The sequence below is a fragment of the Protopterus annectens genome, chromosome 8.part0, assembly GCF_019279795.1.
Source record: "Protopterus annectens isolate FY-2018-M chromosome 8.part0, PAN1.0, whole genome shotgun sequence".
Classification (NCBI taxonomy): Eukaryota; Metazoa; Chordata; order Ceratodontiformes; family Protopteridae; genus Protopterus; species Protopterus annectens.
Window position 1 is genome coordinate 530,343,492 of NC_056741.1, and position 18,923 is coordinate 530,362,414.

The following is an 18,923-nucleotide window of genomic DNA, read 5'->3' on the forward strand; positions in this document are numbered from 1 at the left end:
AACATCTACATTTATGGTAGGTACAAAACTGTACTTTGTGTACACTTAACATAAATGTAGATGTTCGAATGTATTCAGTGTTGCAGTCTGGGTTTCCCTCCCTCCAGCCCCCCGACTTCTCTTGGCTCTACCTTTCCTTCTTCAGTGTAATTGTTTTCTGGTGTATTTGCTTTTTGATGGAGGTGTACCATAACATACAGTTGCTTGCCTTTGTGGGGGCACCTGCCATCTGGGACAATAAAAACTGATGTAATGGCGTTGGCTGCATGTTTTATACCCCTGATGACCGAGACAGCATCCGACACAAGAATCCAAGGCTCTGGTATTCAGGCTGGCTGAGAACTACCTGCAGGCAGCTAACCCAAATGTGATGACTGCAACAGTGAATACACTTGAACATCTACATTTATGGTAAGTGTACACGACTGTACTTTTCACTTGTTCTGGAATCTGCAAGGAGTGTTTATTGCATGCTCTTATGGTTAGTCAACCCTGCCTTGTCCACAAGGACATAGTTTGAGAACAACTCCTGCCTTCATTTCTAAAATTGTCTTAGTTTGCTTTTAAGTTAGACTGTTAATCTCCTTGTTCTCTTTCCTCAACATAAGAAAGAGAGGATCCTTCACCCTCTTGCTGTACAAAGGCAGCAGCTCAGTTACTATTTAGACAAGACATGAACCTTCATGAAAGCTGATCTAACTGTTGGCTCCTATGAAGGTAAGAGGAAAGGACAAGTATAAAAACAGACCATTCCAGATGGTTGTCAATCTCTTCCCTTTTTTATGCTCACCGTATTAAGCCATTTACATGCAGGATTACAGATCATTCTAGGTTCTTAGGTAAGTAGTAGGCTAGCTGACCTCCTGGGCCAGTTCCCTCAAAAGTGAGATTTCAACCCTGATACTCGTGTCTGAAGTGAACTCCTTAACCATTATGCCCATCCCCCTTCTATAATGGCTTTGGCTTCGGTGGCTATTTAGAAATAGGTGGACTCAAAATATTCTGGAGGTATTAACATGGTTTGTTTATAGTTACTGTTTGGTTTGTTTCCTAGCACTGTCTTCAGGGCTCTTGCCTCCTTCCTGAGTTAAAAATAAATTAAATAAATGCTGTGAAGCTTTTCCACTCACCAGCTGTCCTACTTTGGATCTCTGCTAGGGTTCCTGACAGTTGGAGTGTGTAAAGTGCCTTAGTTTGTGAAGCTGTCTGGTTTCAGTATGGATAGAAGCCGTGTAGTTTAGGGTACTGCAACAGTGATCTGTTGAAACATGTACTGTTATGGTACGTTTGCTTATCCAACCATCCTTTCCATTTCTCAAGATGGTATTTCTGTGATGTCTTCTAAAACCAACACTTAAGGTAGTATTTCTTCCCCAAGACAAATTAGAAAGTTACAGGAGTAATTTCTGAAATTTTCAAACCAGACTTTGGCATCCACCAAGGAATATCTCAAAATTTTAGGGTTTATGACCTCTGCTATTCTCATAATTTGGCCATACTTCACATGGAATATTCAGTAGTTTGCTAAATCATTTTGGATTCCACACCAGCATCCTCTCATTTCACATCCCAGTACAGGGTTTTTGAAAGAGTAAAATTGGTGGATGAATCAGATGTCTGTCAACCTAGGTCTTCATTTCTCTCTGCCGTTCCTGGCTGTGTCTATAACAGATGCTTTAAACTTTGCTTGTGGAGTTGTCCAAGGGATATAAAGTGTAGGGCTTTGGGAACAAACAAGACAAATTAAAAGGAACTGATGGTTGTAATTGCTGTCAAATTGCTAGGACTGCTCCCCAAGGGATCCTGGATAATGTGCGACATTCATCCCTTATTGCTTAAAGAAACTGCAGCAGTGATCTAGTGATGAACATAGCACAGGTAAGCTTGCAATAACAGTAAATGCTCAAATAGATCACTGCTGCAGTAGCTGCTCCCTTCCTCCATCCCCCCATTTTTGATATATTTTGCCAGGGTGTAGGATTTTCCCCTCTCTCTGGCAGGGCATTTGTCTCCCAATGTTCTGAAGCAGGAAAGTTCTGACGTTTTGGCACCCTATCCTCTGGTTTCACTCTGCATTCTTCATGCATAACGGTGATTGTCACATGGAAGGAGCCTTAAAGCTTTGTAAGCTAGCTGGCTAACCCTATCAATGACAAAGTTCCATAATGTTTAAGGCCACTGCAGCAGTGATCTATTTGAACATCTACTGTCATGGTAAGTTTACTTACAAAACTATACTGTCTAAAGCAAGGAGGTACTGAACCTCCTTTCTTGCCCTCCCTTATTTTTAAAGAATGATGCTAATATTCACTGTGCATTGAAAAGGCAAGTTAAAGAATTAGTAGATTTTACATGGTTTATTATTGGGAAGATTAAAACTACAGATACACAGCTACCTTAGGGCACCAAGACTGGCAACTGTTAGCCGAGTTCATCAATATGAAGGTGGCATGAGGTGATATATCTTAAAGTCCCATGAATGGAAGAGAGAATATTTCTTTGCATGGCACATTTAACCCTTGTGCACACTCAGGGGATCAAGAGTTGTAATGTGGACTCGTATTTAGACAGTCTCAAATCTTTCCTTCCTGTCTGACTCTCACTTGAGAAAGTGTGCTTCTTGAAAGAAAAACCCTAGGTAAAAAATGGATTTCGTCTTTATTCAGTAAGTTGTTGGTTACTCGAGCAATATAATGCTGTCAAAATTAGTTGGATGGAGTACTATTGTGAAGAACTCAAAAAAAAAAAAAAAAAAAAAAAAAAAAGTGACACTTGTCACAGACATATATAGTGACTTCATAAGACTCTGAAAACAGCGTCCACAAACATTCATTAAATATTCTACTTTAACAGCAATTAACCAGTCAAATCAGAAATCGAAGCCATGTGGTGAATTTAAATGCAATTAAATCTAACCAATAAAAGTAAAGCACATAATGTGTTTGATAGTGGGAAATGTGGAAGTAGACAAGACCTTAATGTTTTAAAGGTCTTCAAGCGCACTCAGACGTGGTGCACTCATTCCAGTTTGGTGGTGCAGATGTGTTCATCTGTCTCAGAACCGTATTGTTTAAAAATCAAATCAGCATTTTAATTCAGCAACCTGAATGTCATGTGCCATCCACTCTGTAACCAAACAAAAACCTCTTTGAATTTGAACAGGCTGCAGAGTGGTGATTTAAGGAATTATTTCTGTTCGTAGTTCTTTAGAATGCTGTACAGGTGCTTGTAAACTAAAATTTCTTGCAGTGTGCCCTATAAGACTGCACCTGGTTGTGCAGTGTGTTGAGACTGGAAATTAAACTTCAGAGCTGCAAAAAAATTCCTGTCAGTGTTTATCCAGGACAGGAATTTGGGATACACCAACAATGTTTGCATGTAAAACCAAAACACCATTGTAGCCACTGAAGAACGTCACTAAATGAACAATGATCAACATTAATCCACTCTGAAATGGTGTCAAAAAGTTTTAATATGCTTTTGTCTACTGACTTCTTCAGAATATAGTATCTGTTCTCACAAGTCAGTTTATATAGTACTATATCCATTGATCAATTACTTAATTAAAACCTATCAAAGAACAAACACAGAAAATAATAATTACAAAGCCCAAACTTTTAAAAAAGACATGCATACACATTAATATCCACACTTCATTCTTTGTTGTCAGACTGTAAAAGTAGCAGACTCCAAATCCAGCTCCAGACAAGTGGAGTGGGACCGCTCTTGTTTGGTATCTGCTTTTATGAAGTACAGGCCAATACTAAGGGACTGTGGCTAACAAAGTTCGCAGATGACTGCAAACTGGGAGCCATTATTGAATTCCCAAATGATGTGGATATTCTACAAAAGGGCCTTAAAAAAACAGATGCTTGGCGCCAGAGCCATGGGCTCAAGCTTAATGCCAAGAAATGTGTAGTTATCCCCTTTGGGAAAAACCATGTACTCCTGAATTACCACATAGGTGGCAGTACACTAAACACCGAAAATGTGATGAGAGACTTGGGGACACAGGTGGACAGTGGTCTCACCTTCAATAACCACATTGCCACAACAGTCAGGAAATCTTTCTATGTGGCACACCTCATCACTAAGGGCTTTTCATCCAGAAAAAAAGAGGTCATTGTCCCACTGTACTCCTCTCTCATTAGACCCATTATAGAGTACAATGCCCCGTTTGGTATGTACCTCAAAACATCTGCAACAGCTGGAAAGGCCGCATAAATACCTCACTAAGAGTCACAGGCCTAAAGCAGATGCCCTATGCTGACAGTCTAAAAAAAACTCCAGCTATACCCTGTGGCATATCGTCTACTCAGAGGCGATCTCTGCTTAAGATACAAGGCCATGCCAAACCCTGAGCTGTTGGACATGCTCCACTTAAAATCCCAATCCCTCAGAGCCACATGCTCCAGGGATCTAAACCTTGTCATCACAATGAACAAAACATGCTGGAGGGATAGGTTCCTGACCCAGAGACTCCCCATACTCTGGAATAGACTGCCCATACATGTCAAGCAGAGCACCTCCTTGGCCCTCTTCAAAAGGAACCTTGATTGGATGGGAGATTGGAAATTCACCCCAGGGATCACGTCAGTACCCTGCTAGACAGGGTTCCAGGGAAGTAAATATTGTGGGAAGAAATATCCAGGGAATTGTTATGGCTAGGCTTGTATAGGCCCTAGGGCCGATAGCCTAGTAACAACCTATGTTAACATTTTCATTTAAACCTGGGGCTCTATATGCACACAGTTTTTGCCACCTTGCTTCAATAGTTTCTAATGTCATTAAAATTCCCTCCTGTTGGATCCAATGAAACACGTTCTAATACTGAAAACAAAAACTTTTTATAATTGGAGCAGTTGGCCGAATGTTTGTACAAAGCATTATTTCTGTCCCTAACCTTAATACTATATTGATGTTCCTTTATACATTTTTCTAGGCTACCAGTAATCATACCTATATAAAAAACTAGAACACCAGGGACATAAAGTAATATAAATTAATCCAGTTGTTTTGCATGTATACCTTTTTTTCAGTATGTATTAAAATCAACATTTTCCAAATAAATTTGCTTAGTAACCTTAATAAAACTACAAACCTTACATGCACCACTTTTATACATACCAGTTTTTTTCTGTGTAACAAATTTACACCTACATCTGATTTTTCTAATAAATTTTTAAAGCTTTGTTTTATAAAACGCAAAGTTTGGATAATCACAATTCATATCTTGTTTACCTTGTAGTATTTTCCAATGGTTACCTATAATTTTTCGAATAACCTCCAAATCTACTGACATGTCTAATTTGAATGTCACTCTCCTTTTGTCATTATTTTTAGTCATAGTATTGAGTATAACCGCCTTTTAAAATCAACTTAAAGGATAACTCTATTTTTTCATAAATTTCTAAGGCTACTCGATATAGTTGTTCATCATACCTTTCTTTCTTTAAACATGTCGATTACTGTTACAACTTCTTTTAAAAAAGTCACTCTCTTTGGTAGTCATTCTAGATGTATGCTTGAATTGGCCCCTAGGGATGTTATTTTTTTTTATAAAATTAGGGTGTCCGCTTTTGTAGTGTTAAGTTAGAAAATGTTTGTTTCCTATAAATCTTACTATTTGTCTTTGTTTATAATATCCCACTCTAGGCTTACATCGAGAGAATGTATACGTCTCCCAAAACATTTAATCTTAAATTTTAAATATTCACACGTCTTGTTGAGTTCTATCATGAACATTTCTAAATCACCTTTCTTTAAATCAACTATGAAAAAAGTCTACAAAATGTTTGTACATTACAGCATATTTCAAAATAGAACTTTTGACTAATTGATGATGTTCGTGTTTCACTGTTGCAGTCATTACACTTGGGTTATCCTGCTGGCAGGCTACCCGCAGTCGGCCCGAGTTCCAAAGTCTTGGTCCGGCGTCGGTTGCGTCGCCTCTTCCCTGACATCAGTGCGCCAGGGGTATAAAAGTTGCATCCTACGCCATTTTCTTCAGTCTTATTTGCTGCACGGTGACTGAAGCAAAATCAGTTCGCAAGTTCCGGTCGGCAGACTCCTGAGATTTTCAAAATTGAATTTCAGAACCGAAGTCTTTAGTAAAGCTAAGTACTCTGTTGGGGATACTTTTTCTTGCTCCAGACCGATGTCAGTAGAAGTTAATAATTGTATTTCTTGTGGGAAGCAAATACCTCATAACGACTTTCACAGCTTACAATTAAGGCTACTACAGCAGCAAAGTCAAAAACACCATTAAAGACAAGGAAATAAGTGCAGCATTCTCCAGAACAGTCATCCATGCCAAAGAAACGGATGCTTAAAATGGCCGAAGACCTTATTACTTTAATCAGGGGTTCCCATCCCCCTCCTGACAAAAGGCCTAGGCAAGAAACTGATGGACTCCTCTGATCAGGTTTCCATTTCCTCTGATTCTTCTGATCAGGGCTATTCTCTCCCTCCCTATGAGGACTCTGATGCTGAAGAGTCCATTCCTTCAGCCTCACCGCCTGAGGATTATTCTTTTGGGGAAACCCTGCACACCATGAGGGAGCATTTCCATTGGGAGAGCCAGGATTACTCAGAATCCAAGAAAAGGCTTGGATATTTCCTTTTATTGCCTCAGCACAGTCCCCTGGCTATCTCCCCTGTGCTTGATATTTTTTCTGAATCCAGTCCGTCTCCAGACTCTTTACCCCCTGCACCAGTTGAGCCAGACTGGTACTACAGGGTCCCTGACTCTCATAAATTCCTTTACAAAAACCCCGCTGCAGACCCAGAAACAATTTCTCAGGGTCCTAAAGGGGTTAAGGCTTCCACTGCAAAAAATCCTGTCCCCTCAGATGGGGATTCCAGAGCTCTGGACAGATGGGGGGGGGGGGGAGTTTACACTTCTGCTACTTTAGCTGTAAGAGCTTTAAACTGTCAAGTTTCACATGCTTAAATATCAACAGTATCTCATGTCATTGTTAAAGCAGAAAATGGTTACAAATGTAGAAAGTCCTGACAGTAAAGAAATGCAGGATTTATTGCATGCAGTTGAACAAGTGGGAAAGCATACTCTGCAATGTGGTCTTGATTCATTAGAGGCTTCCTGTAGAGCCCGCAGTTATAGGCTCAGTTATTCGAAGACATGCTTTGTTGAAAGAACAAAGTTTACCTGACCATGTTAAGGTAAAATTATTGGATGCTCCATTACAGCATGATACTTTGTTTGGTGTTAAGGCAGAAGAGGTGTTAAAGAAAATGGAGGATAAAGCAAAGTCAATGCAAACGGTGAAAGATTTCTTACAGGTTCAACCACCTAGATTTAGCAGAAACTGGCCTTCAAAAAATTGGTCCTTTCCAGTGCCGCAAAGAGGCAGATAGACGCCCAAGAGGCAGATCTCAGCCCCAAGGCTCCTACAGACCTAAACAATGGGGTGCTTCAGCCCCCAAAGGAGAAGACAAATCACAACCTTATAGGAATGTCACAATGACTTCCCTCTACAAATGCCAAGCTCTTGCCAGTTGACAGCACCCCTAGGGGGAAAGCTAGCACTTTTCTCAAAAAATTGGCATATGATCACCCAAGACCAATGGGTGCTGAATATTGTTTCTCAGGGGTACAGGTTCCACTTCTACACGCTTCCAAAACCAAAAGGTATGCCAAACCTGCCACAAAACCAATGGGCAGAGACACAAAAACAGATTGCGGCTCTTATGGATATGGGAGCTATTCAAAAAGTTCCACAGGAAGAACAGGGACAAGAATTTTACTCAAGACTTTTCTTAGTACCCAGAAAAGACAAAGCCTGGAGACCAATACTGGGACCTGTCCATCCTAAACACTTTCCTGGATATTCCAAAATTCAAAATGTTAACACTTCAACTTCTGCCCATGCTTGTCAAGGAGGCTTGGCTAGTTACTTTGGATCTCAAGGAGGCAGACCTGCACATCCTAATCAGACAATCATGCAGAAGATACCTCAGATTTATAGCAGGCTCAATGCATTTCCAATTCTCTGCACTGCCCTTTGGCTTATCTACTGCGCCCAGGGTCTTCACAAAATGCCTGGCACCAGTAATTGCATTTTGCAGACAAAGGAATTCAAATATATCCCTACTTGGACGATTGCCTTGTTCAAGCAGAGAGCAAGGACATTTTTCTAAAGCACCTGGCGTTTGTAAAAAGCTTGCTAATTTGCCTAGGGTACACAGTAAACGAAAAGAAATCAAAACTAGTGCCCTTTCAAGAGATAATATTCCTGGGTGCAAGCTTAAATACAACTAACCAGATGGCTTATCTTACACCAGACAAAGGCAACTGACTCATTACTTTCAAATGAAGGCAACAAAGACCCAGCTCCCTGCAAGAAAAAATCTGCAGGCCCTGGATTTCATGGCATCCTGCATTCTACTAATTCCATATGCAAAACTACATACGAGGAAACTACAATGGTATCTAAGAAGTGTTTGGACTCAGCATTGTCACAGCAAGGGGCAGCCTTTCACCTTGCCTACAGCCAGGCAGACCATAACGGATGCATCGGATTATGCCTGGGGAGCACATATGGCAGAAAAAATGTATTCAGGACACGTGGCCCAAGGAATAAATGCATCTTCACATCAGTCAAAAAGAGATGCTAGCTGTACAGAATGCCCTGACAGCCTTCAAGGACCTAATACATCCAGGACTACTATTAATAAAGATGGACAATACCACAGTTATGTGGTATATAAACAAGCAAGGGGGCACACATTCCTACCCCCATGCAGACAAACCATGACTTTGTGGAACACAGCACTGACCTACCAGGTACATCTGCAAGCACAATTCCTGCCAGGAGCAAAAAATACACTGGCAGACGAACTAAACAGAAATCTCATTGATCCCCATGAATGGAAGCTAAATCAACAAGTGTTCAACATAACAAAGGAATGGGGACGCCCAGACACGGATCTTTTTGCCTCCCCTCACAATTGCCAAATACAGAAATTTTGCACAAGGACTTATCACTCTCAAGCATGGAAAGTGGATGCTCTGTCATTCAGCTGGAAAGGCCTGACAGTCTATGCCTTCCCTCAGATGCCTCTTCTCACCAAGGTACTTCTAAAAGTTAGACAAGAGAGGCCAAAAATGATCCTGATTGTACCAGACTGGCCACGCCAGCACTGGTACCCAATCCTAAAGACTTTGTCCCAAGGCCCACCTTGGCCTCTACCTTAAATCCCGCATCTTCTGACACAACAGAACAATCAGATTCTGCACAATTAACTCAGAACCTTAAACCTGGCAGCATGGCAGGTAATGTAGCCACTCAGACAGCACCTCTCTCTAAAGCTGTTATGGATGTAATTTTGGAAGCCAGGAGGCCCAGCACTACGAAATCTTATGCAGAAAAATGGAAGAGATTATGTGCTTGGAACCAGGCTCAAGGGCTTGAACCACTGGTCCCTAATATACCTCAGATTTTGCAATACCTAACTGAGATGTTGGACAAAGGCCTATCTTTTTCATCTATTAAAATCCATGCTTCTGCCATTTCAGCTCATTACAATACGGATCTTCCTATTTTTTCACATCCTCTACTACGACAGTACCTCAGAGGGGCAAAGAATACAAGACCCCCTAGGAGAGCACCAGTACCTACTTTGGACCTCAATTTTGTTTTAGAAAAACTAACACTGCCCCCATTTGAACCAGCCAGCACAGCTGATCTAAAATTCTTGTCCTGGAAAACGGCTCTGCTCCTAGCAATAACTTCAGCAAGAAGAATCTCAGAGTTACAGGCATTGATCGCTGTGGAACCTTTCCTCATTTTTCATCAGGACAGGGTTTCTCTTAGGACAAACCCAACATTTTTGCCAAAAGTGGTCTCCGATGTGGCCTTAAACCAAACCATTCATTAACTACTTTCTACCCAAATCCCCAGAATAAAGGGGAAAGACTTCTGCACGCTTTGGATATACACAGGCAGCTACGATTTTACTTGGACAAAACAAAAGCTTTCAGAAAAACTGAGCAACTGTTTGTAGCGTATGCTGCAGGATCACAAGGAAAGCCTATTACAAAGCAGACAGTCTCCAAATGGATAGGACACTGCATCCGCTTCTGTTATGCACAACATGGCAAATCTGTGCCTAAGGGCATTAGGCCTCATTCTACCAGAGCAGCAGCCACTTCAGCAGCTTTCCTCAGAGGAGTACCAACCAAAGACATTTTAGAAGCTGCAACCTGGAGCTAAGTGCACACTTTTACCAAGCACTACCACCTACCTCTCTACTCCAAATCCAGAGCAGGCTTTGCCACTGCAGTTCTGCAGGGCTTGTTAGCCTCGCCAAATCCAATCTAGACCCAGCCACCCTACCTCAGCTTTGGGATTCTACCCAAGTGTAATGACTGCAACATTGAAACACGAACATAGTACAGTTGTGTACCTACCACAAATGTAGATGTTCGAATGTATTCACTGTTGCAGTCCGGGTTACCCACCCACCATCCCCCTTTTCTTTGCTGGGACCATTCTGTACTTCTCAATTCTATACAACCTATGTGGTGCATTTGCATGTAGATGAAGGAAATGTTTATAGTAATATATGCATGTTTTTTTGGCATATTTTTATCTTTTCAGCCTTCCTATCTGGGGGCACCTGACATCTGGGGCAAGAAAAACTGAAGAAAATGGCGTCTGTTGCAACTTTTATACCCCTGGTGCACTGACTGGGAAGAGGCGACAGCAACCAATGCCGGACCAACACTTTGGAACTCGGGCCGACTGTGGGTCGCCTGCCAGCAGGTTAACCCAAGTGTAATGACTGCAACAGTGAATACACTCGAACATCTGCATTTATGGTAGGTACACAACTGTACTTTCCCACTATCCCAATACAAAATTGGCAAATGGAGCCACACTAGCCCCCATTTGCCACTCCTGTAATTTGCTTGTTATTTTTATCAAGTATGAAATAGTTATGTTCTAAATCAGTTTCCGTTAAAGTGCAACAAGTGTAGATTTTGTCAGCTGAAAGAACAGAAATTAGTCAGATATTTCCTTAGTGCATCTGCACCCTCTTAATGAGGTATACAAGTAAAAAGGGAATTTATATCTATAGTAATAAAACTAATATTTTCATGTTTATATTCATAACTTATATCAAAGTATTTTAACTTAACTGAAAAATCCCAAGAGTCCCTTAAGTAAGACTCTAGTTGTTTGCACTGTAGGTTTAAAAATACTATGTAGAAATATTGCTATTCTGTCACAAATATTGTTAGGTGTTGATACAGTGGGATGAAAAGGAGTGTTGCTAACATTTTTGTGTAATTAAGTATCCCAAAAAGAATACCTACACTTGGATGTTCAATATTCATAAAATCTTGCATGTTATATGTGATGTAGCCATCATTAAAAGTTCATATCGATGGCTTATCGAAACATAACTTTTAATTGTATCATTTGTACTTCTAAATATTCATGTGTGTGTAACATATTTAGCCTCTCTTTGTATTTACATTCATTTCATTATAAGCAACTACCCTCCTTTATTGGCTGTCATAAACCAAAGTTTTTATCTTGCAGTTCATGTAATGCTTCTACTTCTCGATTAGTCATGTTGTAAAATTTTAATTCAGTTTTACACTGTAACACTTAAACAGTTTTTTTTTTTATTATTATCATCCATGTTTAAACCACACTATTAGAACGTTTGAAGAAGAATGTGAAAAAAATAAAAGTTAGTGTAAAATTGAGTTTAGATTTTACAACTTGACTGATCAAGAAGTAGAAGCATTACATGAACTGAAGTTGTTTATCTTGCAATTCATAAGAGCCGATTGGATTATTGTTTATCATTCATTTAGTGGCGTTCTCCAGTGGCTACAGTGGTGTTTTGGTTTTAATGTTCGCATGTATTACAAGCATATTATAGCCTCTCCTTTCTGTAGCTGAGAGAGAGAGAAAAAAGGTGATGGGGCTTTCAATGCTTTTTGTCTCCCAAACTAAAATTAACAAGGACATTCACCACAACTAGATTCCATTTCAGTCTGACCCACAGATACACACCAGAAGTTCCCATGTTCAATGCTGAATGAACCAAAACCTTCTAAACATGTTCATGGCTGCCAGCTAATGAACCAGTCACTGTCTTGGAGGAGATGACCAAGTATTGCCTTGATGCCAGTGATGTAATGCGATCACATACAGACATAAGTAAGAGAAGTTCCTGGCTACCTTCTGTGTAGAATGTTAAATGTTGAAAATGCCCAGCACAGGAATTTGGAAACTCCCACACAGCCCCAGGTCTTTGCTAGAGCATATTCAAAAAAGCTAAGGAAATGGAGGGCAAATATCAGGCAAACTCTTTCAGAGGAAAGTCCATTTTTGAGAGAGGAAAGTCCATTTTTGAGATGGCCTTCTGGTTCTCTTGGGTTGTGACTTTACCTCAAATATGAAGGGCTTGAATTTGTATCCATCCTGCAGTTGTCTTGGGGCACAGAGAGAGAGATGGGTACAAATCTGGCAACCACCTTGTGTGATCTGGGTGTACAGTACTGCCCTTCTTCCACTCAGTAAGCCAAATCATGCGTAAAGCTTGATGAAACCTGGAGAGCAGCCCATTCAGCCTCCTGGCCAAGACTTGTTAATAGCACTTTGTACTTGGCCACTCCTACCTCTACTGCAAGTCCAGCATGGTGATGGTGCACTGTCCGTTACTAATCTCACATTTCAAAGCCAAGAAAATGGAATATTGGTTATTGCTGATTAAAACACATCAGCTTTTAAGATGTATGACAGTTTGCATCCTTTTAATGGGAGTTTTGGCATTAAAAATTATCTTCACTGAATGCCTTAATTCCTTTAATTATTGACACTTATGCTTGTGATGACTGCTGCACTTATTGCCTGATGTGCACAGCCATGTTGGATGTTATGAGCGACAAGCCTCTGTTAAGTAAAATGGTCTTTCCATACTGGGCCTAACTTGCATATACATTTAATCTACAGTATATTTTACTGTATTTGCCAGATGTAGTTTCAGAGCAAGTGTAATGAAATCTTGAAATTGTTATGGATATTTATTTGAGCACGCATGGAGGATTTAGAAGGCTACTCAAGAAAACTGTCTGCTGCTAAATTGGTGTACAAACATGTGTACAATTGAATTCACTAACAAAATAGCATCAGTGGGCTGGTAGAACTGTCTGATAGATACAGGTTGCCCAAAATCAGCTGTCATTGCCATGTCTTCCAGCTATGCTTCTTGTCCTATCTTTCTGCTGTCCCATGCTCCACTAAATTAGTCTTTTGACTTATAATCTTAGGTTTTGTCTTAAAAAGTTATTCAGAAGCTCCAGAACAGCTCTTTTCCCCCTGTAGGATCCACCCAGTGTTTTCCCCTTCCTTTTGGTTAACTCTTCATGATGAGAGCCAAGCTCACTGACCAGGGTCGTAGCCCTAAAAAGCCTAATCATTCTCCTCATGTGAGTGTCTGGTGCTGTGGCGCAGTTCAGTTTACTGATGCTGCTTACTACTGTCTCTCCCTCTCGGTAGTTTGCATGCTGTGTAAGTGCTGCCTTGTCCGAAGATGCATGCATGCTACCTCACATGCAGTGTCTCCTGCTTAAGCAATGCACTGCTAAGCAGTGTGGATGTTATAGGCTCATTGTTGCACACAGTACACCTTGTCCTTTATATACTGCTATTGCAGCAAGTTGGAACATCTCCCACCCATTGGATAGGCAAGCTGACATCAGCTGCTCACCAACATCCTTCCCTGCACAATCTTGCTGACTGCCATGCCACTAATCAAAGAGGGGATTCAGAGTGTAATAGAGCTTTATTCCTTTATACATCTGGTTAGGCATCCCCCACAATTTTTTTGCACGTAATTCCATCAAACTCGAATGATCTAATTTATTGATGCTCATCCTTCCTTTTAGCTGCATATCCAGACAATAGCCTTGAGACCTGCTTAAAAAAGTTGTGCATTTTAAAATTCTCATTGTTTTTTGGCCTTTCATATTTAAAGTGTATTGGTCATATTCTGTGGCAAATAAAAGTTCCAAACTCTTAGTTGGGTCTAATTTCTTTATATTTAATGCTAGATTATGCTGTTTTTATACAGAAAGTGTATTTTTGCATTTTATTTTATCTATAAGGGCAGGCCCTGAATTTTTTCTTGGACCTGAAAAACTCCTATCACATCATGAAAGACTGAACCCATAGTGCCTCACTACCTAAATTAAAACATAGACTGCTGTATTTGCTTGGTAAATGTCTCGGTAGGCGTTTCTTTCTTTCAAGAAAAACTAGTTAACTGAGTATTGCAGCTTAACACCTTATCTTGCAGAGTAACAAGTAATGATGTAGTGACACCAAAATGTAAGTAGGCTGAAAGGGGTTATTTGTTCTTGCCCACAATGCATAGCAATTCATGCAAGTCGACCACTGTCTGCCGTGACATATTTTGAGTGTGGCTGTAGAAAAGAACTGAGTAAACAATAAAAGTATAGAAAAGTAGTATAATCACTTTTTTTTGGAAAATCACTTGCACCAGTAACAATAGGAGTATAAGGTGAAGTGAATGTGAAAGCAGGATGCTTCAGAACCTGGCCAATGAACTTTAAGGTAGTTGAATTTTTATAGTATTTCATTTGCTAGGTTTGCAACATTCCATGCTAATAAGGAGAAGAATAAAACTGAGTGTGAAGGGTTATTTTTTTTCCTTTTTACACCATACAGCTAACATCTTTATCCTGTACTTTTAGATTGACATTGAGGCTTTGTCTAAAAAAAGCAGTTGCAGTGTCCGACAAGTTGAGAGATGGTTTCGTAGAAGACGCAACCAAGATAGACCAAGCATGCTCAAAAAGTTCCGAGAAGCCAGGTAAGGAACATATGGGAAGGACAGTATGCAGGTCATAGTGTTTTGACACCATTTCAGGCATTTCAGTCATGTAATTGGTATGATTTAGCATTGATTGCGTAGCTTCAGCATGTACTCTGTCAGGCTCGAACACTACTTATGAGATTTTCACAGTTTCTTTAAGACACTCATTTTCCATTGCTTGATACAAGAGTGCAGTAGGTTTTGCTGTGTTTGCTTTTCAATGGAATGTGAAATATTAATACACAGAACAAACTGGAATATTGAGCTTATGCCATTTTTGTTGGAAAAAAATCAAAAGAAAAATTTGACCCTGAATGAAATTATCCTATGCACTTGATAAAATGGGTAATGTTATGAGCACATATGGTCAGAATATCCAACTACTGGAGGCAGCCATTTAAATCTGCACATTTTATTTGACTTTTATGTATGTTTAATACTTTTTTACAGCTGTAGAAGTGTTCATACTGTGATTTTTTTTAAATGAGTTATTTCACATTAACATTAGATAAGATTCATTTAACAGCTTAACTACACCACAATTTAGGTGTGGATGCACCACATGAAGTTAAGTTGGTTATGGATGCATGGTTATAGCTGATGTTGCTTTATGCAGGTATTCCTGAATTTTATTTGGTTGTACTTCACATTTGGTCTGCGAGCCCAAGGTTGAATTGTTGGTTAGATGTCATGTGAGCTATACCAGCTACAGTGTTTTTTTTTTTTTTTTAATTTCTCCAAGACTTTTGGGTTTTGATACCATGACAGGAATGGACCCCATTCCCAAGTCAATGATTGAAATTAGTATTATTTCAATCTTTGGCCAAAAGTGCTCTTTGCAGCACCCACAATGTACACAGAATTAATGACTCCTGCAGTTCATACAGAGTCATGTATAGGTCACTTATTTAAATACAGCTGTAATTTATTTTTTATGAATCCCATTGCTCCTGCTATATTGGAACTGTCTGGGTATGATCCTTCCACATTGATGATCTCCGTGTTTCACTGTTGCAGTCATCACCTGTGGGTTATCCCTGCTGTGGTAGCCCTTAGACGGCCCGAATAGCAGAGTCAGTGTTTTTCTACGTCAGCTGCAGTCAACTGTAGTCTGAAGTCAGGGCATCAGTGCTATAAAGCAAGGCAGCCGACGTCATTACATTAGTCTTTCTTGCTGTGGAGCCCGTAGCAGAAGCAGTTCACACGAGTGTCGGTCGGTTGCTACCAGAGTTCGAATTTCAGCTGAAAATGTCTAAAGCTAAGTACCCCGTTGGGGACCCTTTTTTCTTGCACTAACCAATGTCCGAAAAAGTTAAGTTTCTCGCCTCTGGAAAGTAGATCCCACACAGAGACTTCCATTCATACTGCATCACTTGTTTAGGTCCCGACCATGATGTCCCCTGTTGCCAGTTCTGTGCCCCCCTAATGCGAGAGCCGTTTTCCGTAGAGCTCTTTTCATAGACAGTTTTTTTCATGTTCCATCTTTGCATTCCAATATGGCATCTGTCAGCAAACAGTCCATGGACATTGCGAAAAAACGCAGAGATAAAGACAGAGACAGACCACACAAGGCTAAGCCTTCCGACGATGCTACTGCTAAGCAGGTCGTCAGTTCTCCGGAATTCAGTAGGCACTTTTGCGGCCCTGGAGGCCCGATCGATATCTACTCAGGCCTCTACCAAGACTCTTTCGAAGTCTGGTATGTCACAGAAATCTTTGTCTTCCGAGCCTTTGGCTGTCTCTGCCTCTGTTGGGTCCGGAACCACGACGCAGGCACCAGCTTCTGAGGCCTTTCGTACTACTGAATCTAGACAAAAAAGTCTTCCCATCTGACTACCGTTTCTCTCAGATTGACAGGTTCTCTCAGGCTTAGAAGCCGGGCTACTCCTATAAAATCTGCTTCTAACCACCATCTTGCTCATGCTCCACCACCCCCCACCTCCCCAAGCACAAAAGCTTAAAATGGTGGAAGATCTCCTCTCCCTTATCCGGGGTAGTCAAGCCACAACTTCTAAAAGGAAAAGGCACACTTCCCCAGAAATTGACAGAACATGATTTTGGGAATCTGATTATTCAGATTTTGAAGAGGAACAGCAACCTCTGACTGCTTGTGAGGATTCAGATGCAGAGGAGTCCATTTGTTCTGCCTCCCCACCAGAAGACCTTTCCTTTGGGGGAACCCTTCACACCCTTGGGTAATATTTCCAATGGGAATCTCAGGACTTCTACCAGTCTAAGAAAAAACTTGGAGAGTTTCGTGACCTGCCCCAATACAGATCCCTGGCCATCCCCCCTATTTTAGAAGTGGTGGATGATTTCCATGAATCCAGCTTATCCCCTGATGTCCTCCCACCTGCTCCCAGTAAACTCGACTGGTATTACAGGGTACTGGATTCTCATAATTACTTGTACAGAAATCCTGCTGCAGACCCACAGGTCATTACTCAGGGACCTAAAAGAGCGAAGTGTAGTTCCACCAAGAATCCTATTCCTTCTGACAGGGACTCCAGAGCTCTGGGCAGATGGGGTAGAAAAGTGTACACCTCTGCAACTTTAGCTATCACAGCACTCAGTTGTCAGTTCCATATGTTAAAATATCAGCAACACACTTTGGAACTATTAAAACAAAAGATTTCTACCTTTCTTGACCGTACCAATTCAAGAGAGTTAGATTTTTTTTCTATGCTCTACTTGTCAAGTCGCCACTCATTACATTGTGGATATGATGCCCTAGATGCCTCTAGCAAGGCAGCAGTGACATGATCTATCATTAGAAGACATGCATGGCTGAAGGAACAACTTCTCCCTGATCATGTCAAGTCTAAACATATTGATGCACCCCTAGATAGGGAGTGCTTTTATGGAGTAAAAGCAGAAGAGGTGCTTAAAAAGATGGAAGACAAATGAAAATCTATGCAAACAGTAAAGGATTTCTTTCAGGTTCAACCTTCCAGGCTCAGCAGGAGCTTTCCCTCTTAGCACTGGTCATTCCCTGCACCTAGCAGACAGGGCCAAGGTAAGCCCCGCAGGGACAAGACCATCCAGCCCCCTATCCCAGAGCCAGCAGAGAAGCAAACAATGGACCACTTCAGCCCCAAAGGCAAGGAGTTCTAAGCAACCCTTCTATGGCAAAAACTCACAATGACTCCCCCCTCCCTCTGTCCTCCCTTCACTCATCAAAAACTAGGAGGAAGGCTCTCCCTCTTCAAAGAAAATTGGCTTTCTGTAACAGAAGGGCCAGTGGGTCTTAAAGATAATTTTTCAAGGATACAAATTCTTTCATTGAACTAATTACAAGGCTTTCTTTAGTTATGTTAGGAACCTGGGTGGGAATTCCCAGATATGCTCAGAATTAGTCCAAAATGACAAAAAAAAATACACCGAACCCACAGACATTGCCAACATCCTAGCTGACAGGTTCAGCGCAAACCCCCCCCACCAAAAGGGCAAATATTTATCCCAGCAGAGTGCTGCCCCCCTGACATCTCAGATGCTCAGGTAAGAGCTGCCCTCTCCAAAGCAGAAAACACAGCATCAATGGGACCAGACGGTATCCCGGGCTGCGTCCTACATGAACTCCAAGAAGAGCTAAACCCAAACATAAAACTACTGTTCAGTCTCAGCCTTACTACAGGATATGTACCCAAAGAGTGGCGTACAGCAACAGTGGTCCCTCTCCACAAAGGTGGTGCCTCAACGGATCCTGGAAACTTTCGCCCCATAAGCCTGACTAGCTTGGTCTGCAAAGCTATGGAAAGGATCAATCATGGACCTCATAAATAAAGATATTGGGGACCTACAGACACTGGATCCTACCCAGTTCGGCTTTAAGGGCAGATCCTGCTTCTTAAACCTGGTTGATTTCTTTGAAAAAGTCACCAAGGCCATTGACGAGGGGAAGGTGGTCCACACAGCCTACCTGGACCTCGCAAAAGCCTTCGATACAATACCCCACTCTGGCATTATAGAGAAGCTCACCAGCTTAAATATAAACCCCTATGTCACTAGATGGGTTGCAAACTGGCTGAAGGACAGAACCCCCA

The 18,923-nt window shown here is 41.1% G+C and overlaps 1 protein-coding gene across 1 annotated transcript in view; it reads left to right on the top strand.

The window, feature by feature from the left end:
• The window catches only part of CERS2 (ceramide synthase 2), a 1,576,758-nt gene that overhangs the window by 441,385 nt on the left and 1,116,450 nt on the right, over positions 1–18,923 (top strand). Inside the window, exon 5 of the mRNA XM_044080039.1 lies at positions 14,759–14,877. Coding sequence (XP_043935974.1) covers positions 14,759–14,877 — 119 coding nt within the window. The remainder of the gene's footprint in view (positions 1–14,758; positions 14,878–18,923) is intronic.